Raw genomic sequence first — 23107 nt, 5'->3', positions numbered from 1 at the left:
CCCCAAAGCAGGCTTTGCTAAATCCTTCCTGCTGGATCAAATGTGCTGTGGGCATATTCAGTGCAAATGCAAGTAGCTCCTCACTTCTAGTGGCCAGAATTAAGCTTTTAAAGGCTGGTATTGGAATCATTGTCCATTTATGTCTGGCCTGGGGCTTATTGTTGATTGCCACTTGAAATCAAGCTTTTGCAGAGCTGAGGAAAGGGGTAACCTGGCCTAGGTGAAAAGTTCTAGCATTGTTCTGCCTGTTTATAACCAAATGAAACGGCAAAGAGGGTAATGTGTCCCAGGCATTGTCTGGTGATTTTCATTTCCCTTCCCCAAGTATCGAGTCTGTTGAAAGTGTCCATAACTCTAGTCCACAGCTCTGACATACCTCAGCTCTAGCAGCATGAATGTACTTCTGTTAGTTCTTTTTTTTCCCCCCGGTCCTTTTCACTGACATGCGTCTTAATGTACATCAGGCACTCTGCCTCCCAGAGTCAAAACAGCTGCATCTTAGAGAGAGGGGAAACCCTCAAAGGAAAAATAAACAGAGCCTTGCTGTGGTTTGTTGGTAGTAACAGATAACTAAGTCTAAAAATCTCATCAGAGGTAAGACATTTATCACCAGGCAAAACCCAGCGTTGTAGGAAATGTCTTTTGTGTTATCCTGAATGCAAGTCTGAGTCTAAGAACTGTGGTGGTGATTTGGTAGATGGTTACATTCATTCAATCTTAAAGGTAATCAGCCACACTGTGCTGATGGGAAACTAGAGGATAATATAAAGGAGTGAAAAAAAAAAACTATATCAAGATGTTTGAACATTGTTTTTTCTTCTCTGCAGGCATTTCTTCACCGGATCCGCCAGAATGCTGTGGACAAAGCCGAGAAATACATAACAGAGGAGAATGTTAAGGTATTTCTTCCATATTCCTCTTTGATAGGGATTTCATACATAGTGAAAGGCTAGATTCTGGGATATAGATATCACAAACATCCTCGTGTCTTATTGATGCTTATTATTAAACTGGTTTCCAAAGGAAAAGAGGCTCACGCTGACGGTTTCTCAGTCTGTTTGCCCATTTGTTTAGCTGTCATCTTCCAACATTTTTTCATCCCACCAGTTAATTTCAGTAGAATTTGATAACAGTGTACTGTTGTCAGAAACACTAACTTCTGGCAAGATTTGTGAAATGGTGTACAGAGGACAGAGAGACCTTTTTAGCCCCCTTAAGGGGAAAGGCATGGAATGAAGTGGCTGTGGCTATCTATTTTGCTTGACAGTAATCAGTGAGCCAGTTTACATCTGTTGTCTCTTCCAAATCTATAAATGAAATGTGTTATAAGAAGGAGGCAGGAATATTCCTTTGGATTGTAGTAGGAAGGAATTTGGGCTCCTGTGGGAGGACTGAGGAATGGGAGACCCTAGCATGAGGACATTGCTGAATGAATTTTGCACTGGAAAGGCATATGGGACACAGAGCTATGAGGTACTAGCTTCTCTACTGCGTACTGTCACAGGAGACTTTGTTGTGGTTTATATTCATAAAAATAAGTAACACTTTCTTTTAGCAATTTGGCTTAACCCTCTTTGTTACACACATACTTGTGAAACCAAAACCTTCTTTGTACATATACACAAATGAAACCTCAGCATCAGTGGGAAAGGATTCAGCGTCTGCCATCAGAGTCTTGCTTACTGGACGTGCGTTTGATCCTGTAGCTTCTACATCAGCAGAGTCTTTGCTTTATACATTAATGGGAGCAGAGTGCAGCAACAATAGGTACATCATACTGGCCAGCACTACTACAGCTGATGTGTTTCCATTTTATGTAGCAGTATCACCTGGAAGTATTGAGATCCTAGCAGGGATCCAGCCTCCATCATGCAATTCTTTCTGTGGGCTAGCAATACGCTATTATTGATTGACTGGCATCAGCATGGGGTGGTAGTAAGAAGGTTTGGCAGATTTGTAGAGCTAAGCCTCTTGCTGTCTTCAAATTTGGAAGTCCCTGTTCCCTGGAAGCTCACCATCTACAGTCTGAAGTAAGTTTGGGGACGGCTGAGAGAAAAGTAGACAAGTGATTAGTGATAACAGATCCTGTGAGTAGAGAAGTGTGCAAGAAACCTCTGCAGGAGAAGTAAATGTACACAACCATTTGCCAATTTGACAAACAACTGCAGAGGTTGGTGAAAGTTGCTGTTAATTTTCTCATTCTTCAGATACCATTATGACTGCTATACACTCAGATGCAGTGCCCACATAGCCCATGCAAAAAAGCCCTTATTTTCTCTGCTGATTAAATGTATTTGTATTCTAAGGTCCATCACATTCCTCTGGGGAAGTACTACTTCATTTTTGTGTCATTCCTCAACTGCCTGCGGGTGCCTATGTGAGGCCACTGTGAGGCCTCATTAATTCTTATTATTACAATACCCAGCTTTCAATAACAGAGCTACTCTTTGGTAATAAAGGACCTATGCCTGCTGCTGGTGAAATAGAATCACAAAGGCACAGTTTTTCTGACCAGAGTCAATGTTATCTCTCCCCCTTCCTCCTCCCGTCCTAAACAATGCAGTTGTCTTTCCTGCAGTTGAAGGATGGTTGTTCTTTCCTTCTGCCAATCCTTGCTGGTAGAGGCAGGACAAGCGAGGCTGTGTTGGGACTTCTGATAGCTCTGCCTGCTCATACTATATATCTTGGGTCATCAGGGAGCCGTGAGGTGGGTGGCAGCAGAAAAGGTGGTAGCAGAGAGTACATAAATGGTTTGGTAGCTTATGTAAAGAGAACCCTGTCTTTTCCTCTCTTTCTTCATGCAGCAGAAATGTCTAGAGGAAAATCCAGGGTATTCTGGCAGTCACCTACCTCTAAACAAAAGGAAAAAGTACTTTTTAGGGTAACATGGGTTATGGCTCCCAATACTGTTTTTATGGGTTTCTCCTACAGCTGGCACTGATTAGTGAAGTTTTCAGTAGTCTTTGGCCACTGTATCTTCTTCCAGAGAGGCCACACTGAATCCTGCGCAAGGCCCAGTACTCCAGTGACTAACAGCTGCAGCAACATCATCAATGTTGTTTCAGTTTATTTGCTGCCTTATGTGGGAATAACTATTGATATGTTAGCATCACGCTGCATTTGTAGTAGGACAATGATATCATATTACTGATACAGCACAGTGAAGGCAGCACAACTTGATGGTGTATGCAAGCTGTCAGACATAGATCCTTCACATGAAATTTATCAAGGGTAATTGTGTATCAGATATAAAAGCAAATGCAGCCAAAGTCTCTCTGCTGCCTTGATTTTTCATGTGACTCCTATTACCTGTGAAATCTGCTGCAAGCAGAGCTCTCCTGACCATCACATAATTTATTAGATTACACAGATATTCCTTGGATCACAAAATACCCTCCTGAAGACTGCTCCTGAAGGAGAAAATCATCCTTGACAGATGTTTTCCTCTTCCTTGTTCATCCTCTTTTGGCGCAGCTTCTGGCACAGCCATGCAGACAGGCTAATGTGTCATCACATCACTTTCAGCCATGCAATATAATCATCATATGCTCTGCTTGAATTTGCACTGGAAGTTTTCTGGAAGCAATGAAACAGTCCTAGCTCCCTGTCCTTTCTTTTCTGATGGGTTCAGAGCCCCTCGGTGCAAGTAGTGTGCTGGAATCTTCAGTTTATGCCAGAGCTGGCTCCTTTTGCCAGAAAGGAGCAACGTGACACAAGTATACATACATGATAGTGCAGACTACCATACCTTGATATTCCTGAAGTCAGAGGTGAGTAAAGAAAAGGAAAACACAACACTATGTGCTCTGTGCATGCAGCCAGCTTGCAGGAGTTTGAGAAAAATGCTCTCCCTATCCTTGAATAACACAAGATACAGAGTTGTATCTGAGTACATGCACAGAAGGCTCCTTGAATTCCTTGTCATGTCTATCCCCGCAAAACCAGAGGGAGACTGGTTTTAAACCAAGAATCTGTTTTCATTCCTGTCCTTAATGATTATACTTAATTTAGAGATTTTTTTTTTTAATTACTACTGTATCACCATCCACCAGGCTGAATTAGTGTCACATCTGCTGAATAAATTCCACTGCATAATAAAGCTCATGAAGCTGAAAAGGTTAATGTTACTGTAAGGTGCTTCAGGAACTGTTAGAAGATCTTAGGCTCACTCAGTTCCCCCACTAACTGCCAGGAAGCTGAAGGCTGGTTCTGCCAGGTTGTTGTCTTTGGGGTTCGTAGGAGTGACACCCACTGACCATGCAAGACATGGGAGGCAGCTTCCAATATGAAATCTGGTTTGACTGCACAGCAAATCTTCTTTTTGCAACCAGCATGGTTAAAGCAGAGTGATGGAAAATGCTGTCGGCAATGTGTATGTCACTGCAGGCTCCAGGTTTTGATCTGCCCAGTCAGGCTTTCCTCCAGTGGCTGTCAGTACTGACAGCAGTGTCACCATGCATCAGGGTTTCTCCTCCTGTGCAGGTAATCTCCCATCTTCTATAAATGTATTCACACTTTCTTTTCGTATTTCCTATGAAGATGATAGCCTAATAAATATCTATATGTTTATAGCAGCTTTTGTCCTGGCAGTTTATTTCCCTTAGCATACACGTATTCAAATTCCTAGGGATCATTTAGCTGTGAGATTGCACAATCTCTTTTTAGTGCACATCTAAGCTAAGGGCCTCTCTGCCACTACAAATGTCTTTTACAGTCACTGAGAGTGGTGAAAGGGAACTCTAAAACTCTGCTCTTGTGGTTTGGAAATATTTTACACTATTCTGTGCTCCTGTCAGTGAAATGCTAGCTCACGTGTTGCAGAGATTTGGTTTCTGATGTACAGGTACATCTCTGTGAGTGCTAGCTTCATGTCCCTTTCTTCTAGGAAATGCTTTATAATGTGTGGGAAGGAAAGGCAAATGACTTCCTGCTTCTATCTCCTGCAAAGTCACTTTGGTCCTTGCAATTCCATTCACCTGTTTGGTCTCATAGGAGACTTTCTGTAGACTTGAAAGGGATTGTTCACATTTATCATGCTCAGGTGCCTGGAAAGATAACCTTCATTTACAGCAGGTACATCAGTAGCAATAAAGATTTTCCATAGGAGGCCAGGAATGGGGCAAATACAATGTAATTCCTTCGTTACCAGTTACTATCTGTGCTTTAGATCTTTTCACCAGTAGGTCTAGAACCACAGTATTTTGGTGCTATTACTCTAATATACCTGAGAGTGTTTTATTAACAGCTAGCGTTGGATTTCTCTTTATGTATTTCAGATCTTATTTTCTAACATCGAAGACATTCTTGGCGTTCACAAGGAGTTCCTGGCTGCTCTGGAATTTTGTTTACAACCAGAACCTCAGTCTCAGCATGAACTGGGAAATGTTTTCTTAAAATTTGTAAGTACAATGACTTAACACTATCTGAAAATGCAGTTTCCTGTCATAAGCTCCCATGCCCCTTAACTAGCCCTAATCTCTATGGCTTGTAGCAATACTGTGACAATGTGTGTCTTGTATGAAAGTTGAAGTTAGGGTGGGAAAAAACTTGTGAATGAGGTTAGAACAATGGAAGCCACATCAAACTCAGCTAAACAACGAGGTATTTTTAGAAACTCTTTCTTTTCCCATTGAATATTTTTTTTCCTTTTTTCTCCCCCTCACACAGCTGATCACACTTATTGCTGAGAATTCATCTACTTTGGTTCCAAATATTTCAGAAAAGCAGCATGATGTCAAATAAATTAATATTTTTGTACTTAATAATATTGGAAACCCATGAAGACAAAAATTGAAAACAAAAGACTGTACCTCATCTACAGTAGTTAGTGTCTGTGCATACATGTATCATTCAGTAAATGAAATGTAACATGAGATAGCTTATCTTGCACTTGCTGAAATACAGTACGAGTTACCATATACTACCTTTTACTATGGAATAAATGAATTCCTGATTTCTGTAGCTGAAAAATATAGAAAATTTGGCTTTTAGACTCAACGATAGCTTAAGAATGCCACAGCCACAAAATGCAAAGTAGTTGTGGTACACTCTGACAGTTCCAGGTTATTCAAAACATTTTGACAGGTTACTTTTGTGTCATCTGACTTTATGCCTGATTGTTTTATTATTTGTTCTCCTAATACATTCATAATACAATTATGCGTGCCAGTCACATTGGTACTGCTAGGTGACCTGGAAAGCACAAACCTATAAATAGGGACCATGGAACTATGGAATTGGAAGTGAGGGAATCATGGAAGTCAGAGAACCACTGCTTCTCTCATTATAATTTGCTGCTTATTATTGCAAACTAATATGAACATAGAGTATGCACTGATTGTGTATGCAAGATCAATTATTGCATACACCCAGTCACAAGCTGGACTCATTTAAATGCTGATTTACTGATTTACAAGTATAATAATTCAAAGCTATGGATTTTTTTGCATGCAGCTGCCCTCCTGAGATGTCTGAAAAATTAGAAAGTATATACGTAATAGCCATTTCTTCAAATTCTTATTAACTGCATTAAGCCACAGGCCAACTTCCCATCAAAATATGTTGTATTACACTTCCATAGTTATAATTCATGCTTTCACAGTTCATTGGGCTTGAGTGGACAGCGGTTATACAGCCATTCTTGACTTATAGAGCTTTACCAATTATAAATTTTATTTATGTTGTGACAATTAAAATAATAGTGGAATGTGTATTGAAACAGTGCCCCAAAATTGTGTCATCTATAAGGACTGACTGTCAGCTGCTGAAGAACATACTGATGTACTCAGTTAAAGACTTGAATACCGGCTAGAATCATTGCCCACCAACAAGGTGTCCTGTACTAACATATTAGTACTCATTAGCAAGTGTGTCTTGAGTGATGCTGTCAGATTGTCCACTGTGTTTCGGGGTGGCACTGACTAGCCAGAAATGTTAATATCTTGTAGTTTGACTGAATTCAAGCCTGGTACATGTAGTCATTGGCAATATCTTCTTGTTCATGAACATAGCATTTTGTAACTTTATTCCTGCAGAATTTAATAATTATGTAATTGAATGTTTCTTATTTCTCAAACACGCAACAAAGCAGGAATTATGAAACTATAATGCATAGAGATGAGTGCTGGTAAGAATTTGTCTTCCAACAGAGGCCATTTCACTGAGATCAGTTTACACTGTAGTCTGTGGACTGCATTGCAAATAACGTGTACATCAACCATTTCACAGTCCCGTAGGAAAGAAAACCTGTAGCTTATGCAGGTGGAAGTCAAACATCTTTCAATTCAGAATATATGGAAGAAGCTGGTCTCATCAATAAGGACCCTAAGGAAGTGTAGGAATAACATTAGAAGCTTTGTGGCACCTCAGGACTGAGCAGGGGAGAGTCAACAGCAGGTTATCAAGAAAAGAGGAAATGATCTGTCCTTGTGTTCAGACTATGCCTAGGTTTTAGAATAGCCTTGCCGTAGGTATGTGGGAGTGAGGGATGTGGGATTTGTCCCCTCTCACAGTGCAGGCTTCCATAGTGAGTCTCCAGCAGGAGATGCTAGCAGCAACTGTGGTTCAGAGTGAGTCTTGAGTTCCTCTCTGATCAGGTTTCCAAAGCTCCATTTCCCTTATTGGGGTTGTTCTGGTGAAGCAGAAGCATTCACAGAAAATAACAACCAAACAAACAAAACCCTCAAAACTGCGCCTCAGAAACAGTTGTTCGTGAAGGCATTTCCATGATGCTGAAACCATTTTTTTTGAAATTGTGTACAGTACTTTGCTACCACAAGAAGCCCTTGCAGTACACTTGAGGTTTCCTGGAGAAAAAGCTAGCTGTTCTCTTCTAGTGATGCACTCCTGCAACATGGCTGAAGAATGTGTTGTGTTGTTTTGTTTTTGAGAGAGACAGAGCATGTCATTAGCCTGTTTACCCAAGGAAAATGTGGGTGATACTTCTTTACTTTCTTTTTTTTTCATTTTGCCTAAGGTTCTCGTATTGTAATGTGCTTTAAAAAAAAAAAGAAGTGCTGAAAAAAATGCCCTCAGTGCTTTTTTTCCCCATTATCATCAAATCACAGTGTATCCTCAGGGAGTCTGCAGCGAGGAAATGACATAAGGCCTGTGAATCTTGAACATATCAGTGTATCTTCTATCATGATCACCTGGCAAGGTCATTCCCAGTTCAGCTTATAAAACCCATCCTTGTCAGCAGCCAGATGTTAGCATAGGTACTCTCATAGAGTACATAATAGGTACATAGGTACCTATTATATATTATAGTTCTAAATTCATAGGTACAGAAGCTCAATGTTAAAAGTGCTCATAAATTTAGAGAAGAGTTTGAGAATGTTTGAAGCACCATTTTTTTTTTTTCAGACACAGAGTTTCTCAGAGGGCATTTCTTCTCTAGTTTCCTTGTATTACACACCTCTGACAGACGTTTCCAGATTCCCCATGGTGAGATCCACCAGAATAGTGTTTGGGTCCTGTTGATGAGATCTGTGTATCCTAAATTTCTTCTAATATCTATAGACTTGACTATTTTCATGGTTTACCTTGGCCTAGAATAGCCTAGCTCAACAGCAGTCCACCCATGCTCAAAAACAGGATGCCACTTTTAGTCGTAATTAAGCCTCTAGGATCATGATTGATCCATTTAGATTAATGCTAGGACATCCTCCCCGATCTCCAGCTTGGAAGGATTCAGATCTTGGGTAATACCTGAAATAAGCCAATATTGCAGTGGCTCCAAAAGAGCTATACTTTTTCACTGCAACTAATGCACATTGACTTTTGGAAGTATTTTAACAAATGATGAAATATGCTTGCTCTGTTATTCAGCTGTGAAAAGCAATTTTGTTCTGGGAGACAGACCTTGTTTGCCCTGGTGTATTCTATTTGATCAGAAGATCATGAAAAGTCCATTGTCTGATGCTAGGTACTGGAATTTTTTAAAGAGTTGTTGTTCTTTACTTTCTGTTATGGTCATACCGAACTCACGTAAATGTTAATTCAAAATTAAATCTGCTGACTGAAAAAAAACATGACATGTAGAACAGATCTTTAACATCAAAGAGAACGTATACACTGAACTTTGAATAATCACACCTCGTCAATATAGGCTTTCTTCTACTGGTGATGAAAACATAAGACTGCATAGCAGAAGGGCAGAGGATTGACTGGTGCTTGATTTCTTTTACTGTCATACTGGTAGAGCTTTGGTAACCTCGTAGCTATAAAATAAGCTTGTTCAAGTGAAATGTTTTCATCTCATTTTTAGGAGCAATGCTGCATGAGTGATCAGTTTTACTGCTTAAGTCATCAGGGATTTTGTTTTGTTCAGAATGAAATCTCTTTTGTTTAGGCTTTTCATGTTGACAAAACTGATTTTAGCTTGCTTTGAAAGAAGAAAATGTCATGCCTCATTAAAAATACATCCAAATAACATGATTGCAGTTTACCAAATGTCTTCCATAAATTTTCTAGCCAAAACTATTTTCAAATTTGCACTAATTTGTGGGCTGTTCTACCAGACCCCAAATAACATATATGAAAAATAAACTATTTATTTAAATATTTAACCAAACTAAGAATGTTATAGACTTATTTTTGTCACCAAAACCAGAAGGTCTATCTGTGTATCCAGCAGATTTGCTGAATAAGAAGGTGCCATTTTTGTGTGGTCACTTCTCTGACCATAATTGCACTTTAATATAGAGTAACTGTAGGTTCCCAATTCCTGGGCTAACATCTGTAATTATGTAACTGATAATTTCCTCACTAGGGGATGGGAGAGTCCAGGACTGAATGTCACCCAGAGAGGAAATTAAACACTTCAGACACTGAGTAATTTAAAACATAGTTGTCATATTTGTGGGTCTCATGCATGAGGGACAGATGGGAAAGACTTGATGAAAGCACTCTGGTGTGTGTATAATTATTGTACTGTTTTGAGTTCAGCAAAGGGATTTTGTCATGATCTAAATATAACCTCCCAAAACTCCAGACATTTGGAGCTGTAGTCAGAAACCTGAGCAATGACATTTTGTGTGCATTGATGCACTGGATGCTGTTGTCTTAATGGTTGCTATTTTTAGTTTCACGCATGCTGCTTGTGTGCATCCAGGGAGCTGAGGGGAGGGGAGGAAATGTAGGGGAAACTCATAAATCTGTCCTCTCTCTGCAACTCTCCATGTTAAGGATAAAAACAATTCTGGGTCTGTCTGCCTCTTTTCTATTGTGCTATGGATTCAATCCTGCCTTTTCCTGCATCTGGTGGTCAGAAGCCTTTGTTTCTTTCTAGCTTCCCAGTATTAGAGCAATATGAACAGCTGTAGATGAAGGATGTCTTGAACAACTGTGTTCCAGCTCTTTGCACCGCACTTTGTGGCCGTTGTTTTATTTGCTTTGTACCATTGTTGCTGTGTTTGGAAATGCATCTTTTTATTGTCAGTTCTTCCTTTGGAGGCATGAGGAGGGGAAAATAAAAGTCACCACATTGTTAGTTAAAACAAATAAATCTAAAAGTGCTTTTCAGTCTCTGAGCATGTACGTCTAACCATTGAGCATCTGACCAGAATGTCAAATGCTTCTCCTAAACTAATGTAAACACAATTTCTTTTCCATGTGACAATAGTGACGGGAATGCCTGATGAGTACAGCTGTGTTCCCAGGGCTTTGTGTTACTTAACTCCTTCAGTTGGCAGTAGTTTTTGGTTCGATCACTCTAAGCTCTCTTAGAGGTAGCCAGACTGCAGGTATCTCATCAGGAGCTAGCACAGGGCGCTCCATGTCTCCTGAAGAGTGCCGGGAGGCCTATCAAAACTCAGAAAATTAACTTCCAAGTTCTGGAGAGATGAGTTAGTTCAGGGAGAATATTTTCATGCTAGGATCCTAAATAGAAAGTTGATGTGAACACCACAACAAACTCCGCAGGGCATTGTCTACATGGCATGATGCCCCGAGATGCTAGCTCTGCAAGGTCTTGTGCATTATCCCTAACCCAGCTAAATTGCTTTTAATATGCAAAGTAGCTTTCTGTGTACCTCTGCATGGTACTTCACTGTGGCTTAGCTGAACCAGGAGAGAAGCTACTATTATGAGAAGCACCCGATAAATGTTGGGTGCTTTTAGCTTCTGAACCATTTAACCTGACTGAAGCCTAATGCAGCCTCTTGACCTCCTTTTATTCCAGTGAACACAATGCTGAGATCTCGTAGCATAGCTGCTAAAAGTTCAGCCCTTCCCAGCAGCCTTGAAAGGATCGACTCACCTCCTTGCCTGGTCCACTAAGGCGTGGAAATAGTTGTTATTGCTTCTTTTGTGAATCACTTCATAGTGTTTGCAGATGTTTGCTGTGGACTCTGGTAATGTTCATTATAAGAAGATGCACTGTTTTTGGCTCTGAAGATCAGTAAAGCAGAACTGAGTACTGCCAGTTTTCCCTTGGTTCTTGACCAGGGATTTCATTCCACTACAGGTGGTGGTGGGTATGACATGATCCACTCCAATTAACTCAATCTAGTCATAAAGCTACCTTTCTCCTCCTTTCATTTCCATGGTCTGTTGGATATTTTGTATATGTTCAATGAAATGCTTCCATTCAGAAGAGCTGTTGTGGGCAGCTGATGCATCACTTTGTGTTTCAGAACACGAAGTGAATTTGTCAATTCACTGGTGTTTTCCCCCTCAGCCCTGCAAGGCAGGGGATTTCCAGCTGGTTGCTCTACGTGCCATAGTTCCCCTCTGACATGTTCCAGTCCTTGGTTCTTCCCAGCCATCTCTGTTTCCTCTTCCTGCAGCAGTAATAGCACAGCTCCGAAATGTCAGTCCCGCTTATGTCCCCCTTGTTCCTGCCTTTACTTTGCTCCTGTCTACTCTGCTGGAATATCTTAACACATACGTGAGTGTCCCTGAGATAGCAAAATCCATTATTTCAGCAAAGGATATATTATTTCAGCCATGCATTAAAAGGAAAAGCGCTGGAGAGATCTGTGCTCAAAAGCTGATGCTAATTTACAAGAGTAAGTTTGGAATTAGTGGAACACCTTTATACATTATTCACATTTGGGGAGTATCATTCACTTCGTGTAAAATGCAACCCTAATGCCACTTGTGTGCACACTCCTTTGTAAAGAATTTGGTATCAGACTGAGACAATATTGTCACTTCAGTTTTATCCAAGTCTATAACTTAATATGCTTTCCCTTGCAGAAAGACAAATTCTTTGTGTACGAGGAGTACTGTAGCAACCACGAGAAAGCACTCAGACTGCTAATGGAATTGAACAAGATCCCAACAGTGAGAGCATTCCTCCTGGTAAGCACCTTCTCTAGCACTCTTGACTTACTGATCTGTCTTTGTACTGTACTCATAATACCCCCTTAGTATCCCAGGAATGCGAAGCATTTTGCAGACATTATTCATTCCAGCTATGTAGCACTCAAGAAGGATGGGTATTGAAATCACTGGTGAGTTCAAGTACAGAACTAAGCACAGCTATGGTATGAGTAATTCCATTAGAAACAGGGAATATTTTCTTTTTAAAGAATCAACAGAAAAGTTGAGTAAAGATTGTGAAAGGACTAATGTAATAAGTCATCAGTGGGGCTGTGACTAGCTCCCAGTGGATCTGGTTCCATGCTCAATTCTCTGACCAATTTGCCATCTGCAGACCCACCAGAAACATGTGGCCTGCTTCTGACACTATTTTCCCTGGGAGCCCAGTTGTGGGCAAGAAACGTAGGCTGGATGAATTCTTTTGGTGGTGTCATTGCTGCTTGTTTCAAAAATGGCCCAATTCCTCATCCAACCCATGATGTGTTAGTATCTATGTTGGGAAGGGAGTGTGGCCTACAGCCTTCTTTGGAGGCTGGGCTGGGAGGAGAAACAACCTGCAGACAGAGCCTTTTGCCTGAGGTTTCTTATTTCTTTTTTTTTTTAATTCCTTCCGTATTTCTCCTCCCAGCATCCACCCCAATTCTCCTTGATTTTAGGTGTCTCGTTTTCCTACCCATGGATGGGAAGGCATTTGGAATGGGGATGATGCGTAGGTGAGGGACCAATTCAGCACGCTAGTTTACTGTCTTAGTGAATGCTGTGAAGAAAAATAAAGGCTTTGCAATGGACCGTCTGCTCTTCTTTCTGCTCGTTTTTTCCTTTCTGCCAAAGGCTTGCTCTTTCCTAATACAGTAGAGCAGAAGGAAACTTCTGCATAAATGCCTGTCACAAGCAGAGCATTCTTTTAGCCACAAAATATAGGCCTTGGAGGGAGGGGCAGGAACATGTATGCTATTGGGTACTCGGAATCTCTTTATCGTGTCTGAGTTTAATGAACACCATTAAACCATTAGTTTGAGTCTCCAAATGAGCCATTCCTGTTCATGGACTCCCCTGGATGCTTCTGTTGAGGGAAAATAACGAGAAATAGGAGCAATGAAAGTGAATATAAACACCATCCTTCCCAACATCCAAAGTGTTCTCTGCATTTCCACTGGATTGGCGAAAACCTCCTGTCTTTGTTGCCGGCAGCAGCTGGCAAACTAATTATGAAGCACATTAAAGATATCACACTGTCTGCTGTGGCTTGCAGCAGCACCTGAATCCAAGAGAATTTTAAAATAACAGTAACTATGGGAGGAGAGACTGTGCTGAAGTCTTTTCTTTGTTGTGGCTGTTGTAATTTCTTCCAGGCCTTCAGTCTCCTATCCACTCCCTCCTAAAGCCGATGCTATAATGCCACCATGCAGAGAAAGCTGCATTAAAATACAAAGCTTTGCTTGTGAGTATGGATTTGGCCCGATTGCCCCCTCGCAGCTGCTGAAATGCAGAATGTGGGAATGTGTTTGAAAAATCAGTAAGTGTTAAAGGGCAGTTTTGAGCCCAGAGCTAGAGGGAGGGCTGAAAGGAGAGACGGGAAGGACTGAATCACCCGAGACTTGGAAAATTGGACAGGGAGCATTGTGAGCTGGTAGCCAACACCACAGATCTAGAATAGCCCTGGGGAAGGGTTATTTTACAGACAAGTGTCTGTAAAAATACCACTTAGGAATAATGAGATTTATGTAGGATGTCTATGAACACTTCTTGAAGAAGAGAATTATTGAACTACAGCCAAAAACCCACTATATTTGAGTGTGTCTGAGCCACAGCACACATTTCACAGGGGAAAATGTCATCAGTGATGCCCCAAAGCAAGCGCATCTTGGCTGAAATTGATTTAAACTTCAGCTTCTGTTGACAGGACAGGTTTGCAACTGGGATGATTTTTGGAGCAAAGTTGTCCAGATTCATGGCCAAACATAGAAATGTAGGACTAGGTTATCTCAGATGGATTTGAAGTCCACCTGAGTCAACTGCCTACCTCTGGCATCATGCAAAACCAGCATCTTCAGGGAAGTGTGTAAAAAGCTTACAATAGGTCAATGATTGTTTATCACACAGAGATTACAGATTACTGTGAAGAAATAAAGACAGGTCAGGGACTGTAGGTTTTTCTATGCCATACTCAGTTCTTAAATTCCCCTTCCATGTCAGCCCTGAGAATTTCCATAATGTACTAAGAAATTAAACATTTCTTGTAGTGTGCACAAATTTATCTGTGAAATGATTCTCCCAGAATGCCCCTCCAAAGGTGTGAGAACTTTTATGTGAGTATTGCAAGGGTTGATCAGTCACTGCATCTGTTCCTTAACCTAAAATCTGTTTGGACTTCTGTTTCTTTGGTGTATTGGTCCAATATTTCTCAAGGGTTTATATTGTCACCTTTCTTACTATGTTCAAGCAACACTGGAAGAGTAGTCACTGTCCTGGGTACAGAAATGCCCTTCACCTTTGTCTGGAAACCACAGGGCTCCAAGAATAGTTAATGTTGAAACAGTGGATTTTTTTTTTTTTTTGAGCATTAGAATTACTGAAATCTGGTTTCCCTAAGTGTCATCGCCTCTTGCATCAGCGTTCTCCTTTCCATGTAGCGGCTTTGCCTGCACGTCCTGTAACTTCTTTGCTGGGCAAGCAGCATCATGCACTGTGACTGGTTCAGAGCTACATTTGCAGTGTTTAGCCAGCCAGAGCACCCATGCTGTTTGTCCAGCTGGGCTTAGACATAATGTTTTGCCAGAGAATTGGTGGATGTGATGCAGATGACTCACTTATTTCAGAGCTATATTTGATTTCCTTCAAACACAGACACTGGCCTAGAGTTAATTACATGACTCCTAGTTAGTATGTTTTATTTTAGCCTTTGAGTTTTCTGGAGCAATAGTGCAAACTTTGCATAGTGGATGAAGACAAATGGCCATGTTGATTGTGGGGGTAGGTTGGATTCCTTTAGGTAATGGTGCATCTAGGTTTTGCTGATTGTCATGGTATTATGACATTTTTTTTGAGTCACCAGCTGTATAACATTCCTTTGAGAAGAGACCTTTCTATACAGCCACTGTTATCCACAGTGATTTTTCTTTTGCTGATTCGCAGAGAATCAGGCTTAACTTGATGGCCATATTTCAGTGGTGAATGAAGTCTCATTTCCTTTATCTTAGGAGTGGCAAAGTTCTTTGTGACCATAATATGTATTATAGAAACAGAAAATCGTGTCAAGAGCATGTGAAAGTGTTGTGTCTGGGTTAACATTTGTTTCCTTTTTTGATTATAGAGTTGTATGCTTTTGGGAGGCAGAAAGACAACAGACATTCCACTGGAGGGTTATCTGCTGACGCCAATTCAGCGAATTTGCAAATATCCACTTCTGCTTAAGGTAAACCAACAAAAGAATTTCTCTAGCTAGTTGTTTTACTGTTGGAGTGATTTTTGCAACTTTTTAGCCATGGCTTTTGCTGTCACTACTATCTGCCTGGCATGTACTTCCAAAAGCTGAATCCTCTCTGCAAAACATGGCTTTTTGTGGGTACAGTCAAAAAGCTGGCTGATACTGCCAGGCTGTTAAAGTTGTAATGGTGTGAGTAGAGCAGACGGTGACTTACTGTCTAGCTAATGTCTTTTGACTTCAGATCTCTTCTGATGTTTGTTAAGACTTGAGTGCTGTTTTAGCCACTTCCTGAAAAGCTGTGTTCAAACAGAATTGTATCAGTATTCTGAGGAACTCTATGGCTCTGGGGACTTGGAAACAGGAGACATCTTTCATCGCTAGGTCTCTAGTTTGAGTGTGTTCAGGTCAGTAATGATCAAAATTCTTTATCATCTGACAGCTGTTTGGCGGCTTGTTTGAAACCTGTTTGGTTGTCTCAGACAAGTTCCCAATGGACAGGTGTCGTTGCAGAAATGACTACTGCAATTGGCACTAATTGGCCCCCTTGCTAGCAGTCTTAGTGTAGGAGCTGAAGAGTGGGAGACCTACAGAGAACTAATTTGCCTCTCACCCTCCAGGTCAGGGCTGGGTCACACGCCTGGTGGGGAAAAAGAAAAGGAGAAAGCGGTTTCTGGGAGAGCTTGCAACACCAGTGGCCTTACAGTTACTCTGTGGCTAAAAGCCATGAATTTTCAGGGGTGTCATTCTTAGAGTGACATTATATTTACTAAGATAAACTTTATATTAATATAAAAATATGAGAAGCAACTACCTTTTATCTCAGAAGAAAGGTCCCTTAATTGTGGAAGACAATAATTCTGTGATGAGGTAGTGTTCTTTGTCACAGGCTGACCATGTGAATCAAGTGTATGTTGTGTAAAATTATTGCAGTGCCGTGTCTGTAAATTCAGATTGAATAAGGGCTTTCATAGGTACAAGTTGGTTAGCTCAATACTGATGTATTTCCTTTTATTAGAGTTCTGTTTCACCTTCTGAATATTTAAATTATTTCCCTCCATCCAACTGGAGCTTTCAAGAGGTAGATTTTCAAAATATGTCCTTCCTACAGGTGGAATTATTTTTTTAGTCTATACAGCACAAACCCATCTTACAGCAGGTGTTCATGTACCATGTCTTGTGGACCTGTTACTGGGATTTACATGTATATGGCCAGTTTATCAGTCCAGTCAATCCATTGGAGTGCAGATTCCTCTTATGGTTTTAAATAACCGGATGTGCTTTCTTTGTTTCCTTTCCTCTGCTGTTAGGCACATAGAAGAAGCTAATGTGTGGGACTGCTGCAGACATTTCTGCCAGAGTATTAATAATAATCAAGACGGGGCAAAGGTGTCTAGATCAAGGAAGCACATGAGTGGCTCCAGCTCTGATTTATCTTCAGAGAAGACTGGTTATATAGGGATAATTGAAAACGTAATGATGCCTCAGCTTAAGACCAGTGTATTTGTTTATTTGGGGTTAGTATGGAGAGAATTTGGTAGCTGTTCAGTCTGTGGATCTGTTCGATGACTGTGAGCAACATTGTGCACAAAAAGAGCGCTCCGGCAGCATCTGATACGGTGACTGGAAGGAGGGATGTGCAGACCTTGAGATGTGCATTCCTGACCTAGTATTTTGGTAGTGTGTTTTCTCATTTTCAGTATGAGGTGTGTTCAGTGATTGTTATCTACCGGTGTGTTCAAGATGTGAAAATATGAGATTGTCTTGATTCCTTACAGAGATCCCTTTCTTATTTTCTAAGAATCTTCAGTCAGAGGAAACAGCGTCTGTATTCTTACTTTTGAACTGATCTCTGTGTTTGTGCTGCTACTGAAAGACGAAGTGTTAACTTCCTGCAGATTTCCTGTCACAGTTACCCTTTGTATGAAAGGAGTCGTTAGGTACAGAGCCTGTGGGCCAGGTTCCTTCATCTCGTTACTGATTCCATGGTGGAGACATCTTCATTGAGCCAGAATGGTCAAAATCTGCTGTACCTTTGCTACATTCATCTTTAGTGATCTTTAAGCAGTTTTATCTCAGTACTTATCCATCTTTTTGAACCAGAATATCACTGTTAACATGCTGTGTTTCTCATGTTCTGCTCTGTGACCTTTTTGATAAGCTGAAGCCAATGCGGTTTGCTGCACTGGCTCTGACCACCAGTCATCTCCGAAGCACAGCTTGGGGATCTCAGCTCTGAGCCATGCACGTAGCTGGTTTAGGGAACTCCCTACATCTCCAACTGAGTGCCTCTTTTTCTCTTTTTAATATGAAATGGTTGCTGAATCACCTGTTGCTAACTAGACTTGCTTAATTTCTAAGCTTTTTTGGAAAATGTGTTTGAGTCGTAGATCTCTATCAGTCTGGATAATCTGACTTTTTATCTACAGACAGAAGCTTGACTTGCAAATCAAAATCTCTATTCAGTTTTAAAAGCCCATCAAAATATTAGAATGTCAGAAACTGCCAATATTACAGAAATTCCTGAAATTTCAGGGATTTTACTCAGAAATGAATGAGAGATGCTCTGTCACTCAAATGCCAGAGGAGATGCACACTTTTGATTGCAAGGTAGTATTATTGATGCAGTGACTTTTTAGTATTCTTCAACTTAAACTTTCCTATTCCTCTGTACCATTATAGGACAAATCTTTCAGAAAGTGTGAGGTTCTGTGTCAGTGATTGGAAGAGCTACGAATGAAACGGTTTCTCTTGCTCTTTAAGAATTTGCTTTGCAAAGAGGGAGTGATCAAAAGCCTAAAATAAGTTTCTCTGAACTGTGGTGTTTCCAAGTACAATGGCAACTGAAGGCATTGTGCTCTAGGGAACAAATGTTGGCCTGTGGAAATAAGGTGTGTTGTTTTTACTTTCTCACATGTACACGGTTGTGTATGTCAAAAAGCCAGCGAGCACAAACCTCATTTCTTTGAAAGCCAAAAATACCACCAGGAAGGCTTAGACTCAGCAGTGTTTCTTCACTTCCAGCCACAGTAGGGTAGAACGAAGGTAAATTTGTCTTTGATGCCAACACTGTGCCTGCATTGTGGGATGGGGGCACGGGTGTTTGGATCTGTTGCTGTTCTCTCAGAACCACACACGTGTAGAGCAAAGAGGCACGAAGGGAGTGAACAGGGAGAGCTGCAATGATGGGTCTTGTAATCTGCATTCCATTTTTCTAGGGATTTCTTTGTGTATACAGGCTGATATAAATCACACAGTTTGCCACTTGAAATTTCCTGGACAGGACATAAAAATTTCAAGTAAAAGCTGAAGGGAACTTAGTTTCTGTTAAGCAACAAATCTGCCTCAGTCAGTGAGGCTATGCCATTACTAGGGGGTGTTCAGCTCTGGCAATGTGTGTGATCATTAGAACATCTAACTGATGCTGATTCTCAAACTAGTGAGTTCATGGTCAATGAACTGTGTCCCATTCCACACTTGTCTGATGCTTGCTGGCACAAAATTACCACCGTGGACACAAATGTTTCAGACATGAAGAAAGCTAAGAGAAGGGGAGGGTTGATTTCTGTTAGTGCTGACCAGGAAAATGCAACTCACCAATCAAAAAAAAAAATTAGATTTAAAAATAACACAACCCTCAAATTAAGCATTTGTTCTCCCCTTGCCACTGAACTGCAGTTATTGCTCCTGAAATAGCAGTTTTGTATTCATGGGAATTGGATCTTATTTTATCTAATTCCCAGGGCAAACAGATACTCTGTATTCTAGCTGATTAGAAAAATCATAGTGTTATCCTACTTTTCTATTTTTGTTTTTAATAGGAATTTGTGAACATGCAGATTTTCTGATAACTTTTAAATGACCTTGTTATAGTATAATCATTTAGGATAGCTAAGTAGTTAGGTTTGATAAAGATAATATGAACATAGTAACTCAGACTTATATGTTTGAAAGCCAGCCATAAATAATAGGGAAAGGCACTTTTAAAATGTGATAACTATTTTTGCTTAATTCCATATGTGAGTGTTGTTATTCCAGAATAATAGCATCTCACATTAAGTTGATTTGGGTTACTTAATTAGGAATAGCATACTGGAATATCTCTAAGTGCAGATACACCTTAAACAAATCTTATCAGTAATTTCCAGTGTAAAGTATGGTATCCTGTAATTGATCTTACGTTTTCTCATCCTCTGACCAAACTTTTTTTTAACCAAAAAATTAAGGAGACAGAATGATCATTCAGGTGATGGTGATTGATAAAGCTCATTTTTTTTGCAGTTTCTTTTTCTGTGCACCAAACATAGCAACTTTGGAGTGTCTGACTAAACAGTTTTTAAATTCTGGTTGCTTTCCTTGGAAGTCTAGTTTGCAAGCCTTATGTTTGGTTTGAAGCGTGGGACTCAGACCTCACCATGGTGTTTCACAATCTCTGTGCAAACAGCAGAAATGATAATATTTTTTCCCTAGCACAGTTTTTGTCTGCTTCAGGCAGCATGAGAAAAGAATTAGCACAAACTTGTTGGTCAGTAAATTAGTTTTATCCCCAGTCCAAACCCTCCCTAATGTATCTATCTCCCACTTCTTTCCCTTGCTGTCACACTTCAGCAGAGGATTTGAAGTCCATTTGGGTGTGTTGGAGCTCTGTATGTTTGTTAGCGATGAGATGCATTATAAATTTTCCTTAAAAGCGAGAAAAGAGTCTGAGTAGGCTTGAACAAAATGGAGCTGTGCTTGCTGTGATGGGCATTATGAGTTGGTAAGCGCCAAAGACAAACAGATGGACAGAACTTGAGAGCATATACAGTGCGAGCGACTTAAAACTTCGTTTCGGATGTGTACACTGGAGAGCTTGCTGAGTAAATATTTCTAGCAGAATGTCTTGGATTAAGGCAGCTCTGTCTCACTGATAATAATTGTATGACTCTGTATTAATTAGCGGTAACTATACGTCTTAGGAGTAGAAGCAGCTGTTGTGTAAACCAATCTCTGAACAAAAATAGCCTTTTCCCCCTAATAAAGAGCATTTATGTCAGCAAGAAGAAAACCCTAGGGCAAGAGTGATCATGAGTTAATCACACCACTGGGGGTAGGGATTAGGAACAGTCATTTCTGTCTCCTTCCTCCCAACACGCGAGGAATGTGAAGCACATGATGGCCGCACCCCTACAGGCTCCTGATAGCCCAGTGCATGTCACAGAGGTTGTTTCTTACTTGATGTCTGTTCTCTTAAGGAATTGCTAAGTCTCCAGCCAGAAATGCACATTACACCTCTGATACTTCAAAAATATCTCATAATACATGCAACTCTATGGAGGATTTAGGGCAGTAATTATGTATTGCTTCATTTGACGGAAGACTCATTGGCCCTAAGAGGAATAGAAAAACCTGGAGGAGAAAGCAGAGCATCCAGGCTCAGAGCCCTCTTGTAGGGGAGAGCCCAGCAGTGAGGTGTACACAGGCCTGAACAAATGCAGTGAAAGGCAGGGATGGGAAGCCAGTGCTGGGGACGCAGAACAGAATGAAGGAAACTCCCTCACTCCCCTCTTCTCCTTCTGCATTCCTCTCAGTGATGTTTAAGGAACAAAACCTTCTAATTAGCCCTAATTGAGTACATTTAATCTTCGGGGCTTTGCTACCCCCTCAATCCTCAGAAGAGTGTTGTTGCTCTTAGATTCATAATATTGCCTGGTTAAAATCCAACTCTTCGTAGCATAATGTTACAGCATTAAAAATTATATATATACACCCTACAGAGTTGTAAGGAATTCTACCAATTTATAAATCACACTCTGTCTTCAATGCTTCTTATATATAATGACAAATAACTGCTAATATATATAAAACACGTTTTTGTTTCACTTTAATTTTTAAGCGTATGTTGAAGATTTGATGGCACATCTAATGTAATCAGTTTTAGTGATTTATTGCTGTATAGTCTTTACCTTGCAGAGGCAGTGACATAAATTATAAATTTAAACATACAGGATAAAAACTGCTGTGATTGATGGGTACACAGAGCCTATTCTCTGGTTAGTTAAAGTAGAAAATTTATTTTAATGCATGTAAACTGAAAAACACAAATATAAAACCTCTAGCTACATTTATCTTTGCAGAAAGGTGTTGTTTTTTTATGCATGTTGTGGTTTTTGTTGTTGTTATTGGTGGTGTTTTTTTTTACCCTTTAAAACACAGTTTGGAACTGAACTGTTTATTACCACGACTTTTTGAAATAAGAAATATGGTGTCTTTATCTCTGTAATCCTGAGATGTTCACTAAATTACCAACGGATGTATCTCTGAAACCATGTTTTATGCATGCACTGGTTTGTAGTGCAGAGTGACACAGCCTGGCGAGCAATGATTTGCAGTGTTAACAGTCATTGCACAAAATTCGTGTTAAAGCCATGTGTGAGTGTCCTCAGAAGTATGAAGACAGAAAGAGTTTTTTAAAATATAGAGACTTACAGAGATTAAATTTCAACTGCTAAACATGTTCAGGTGTCATTTTTAAGCACACCATCATCTTTGTGTGGCAGGGAGGACATGTGAAAGGATGACACAGGCTTCTTTTTAAAAAAAAAAATCAGTTAAGCAGAATAACATCCTTTCTGCTAGGAAGTATTAAAAGTGTGTTTACATTTGAAAAACCTCTAGTTTCCTCTGCCTGCCTGCATCGTTCGCTCAGTATCCCTCCTGCTACCTTTTTGCATTTGCCTGTGCAATGTTCTTGTTGCTGAGGTCTCTACTCAGAGTTTTTTTGTTTCTTTTTTGGGGCGTCAAGCACAATTAGTAAATAGACAAATGCACGAACAGCTGATGTGTCTTATTTCTTATGTGATTTAGTTTTTATATTTAGATTCTATCATGTTTGGAACTCTTTTAGCCTTCAGCTATTTAAAGCTGTATCTGATACTGAAATGCTTCAGTTGGAAATCCTTTCACTACATTGTATAATTGAAGATTGACATTTCTTTGTAGAGTGCTCTCTCTCTTTTTGGTACAATTAATAAATGAAGTAAGGCAACATTTAAGTCTCTAGCAGGGCCTTTTCCTTCATATTTTGTGATTGTTAGACTATTTGGATGGAACTAAAAAGCCAAGTAATCTCTTAGAATCCAAATGCAAGAGCTTTACCTATGTATCTGTTACTTTTACACTGTTTCTTCCAAGGATAAGTTGACAAATTGTAGCTTCCAATTTCACCTTTGTGAATTTCCCAAATTCACCTTTGTGAATCAGTTTCAAAGTGCAATTTGTTATCCAGGGATCCGAACCTGCTCATGTGGAAGCATGTGAAATTCTTGCAGAGGTTCATCTACGCATAGGGGCTGAAGTAAGTTGGTTAATACTCAA

The 23107-nt window shown here is 40.2% G+C and overlaps 1 protein-coding gene across 2 annotated transcripts in view; it reads left to right on the top strand.

Annotated features, from left to right (window-relative positions):
• PREX1 (phosphatidylinositol-3,4,5-trisphosphate dependent Rac exchange factor 1) overlaps positions 1–23107 on the top strand; it is a 172406-nt gene that overhangs the window by 67732 nt on the left and 81567 nt on the right. For both annotated transcript variants that reach the window (XM_040575794.1, XM_040575795.1), the window contains exons 2-5: positions 828–899; positions 5277–5399; positions 12202–12306; positions 15641–15742. In XM_040575794.1, coding sequence (XP_040431728.1) covers positions 828–899; positions 5277–5399; positions 12202–12306; positions 15641–15742 — 402 coding nt within the window. The remainder of the gene's footprint in view (positions 1–827; positions 900–5276; positions 5400–12201; positions 12307–15640; positions 15743–23107) is intronic.

The sequence above is a fragment of the Cygnus olor genome, chromosome 16 (assembly GCF_009769625.2).
Source record: "Cygnus olor isolate bCygOlo1 chromosome 16, bCygOlo1.pri.v2, whole genome shotgun sequence".
Lineage (NCBI taxonomy): Eukaryota > Metazoa > Chordata > Aves > Anseriformes > Anatidae > Cygnus > Cygnus olor.
Note: the sequence above shows the minus strand (reverse complement) of the source record. Positions and strands in the feature narration are given on the sequence as shown.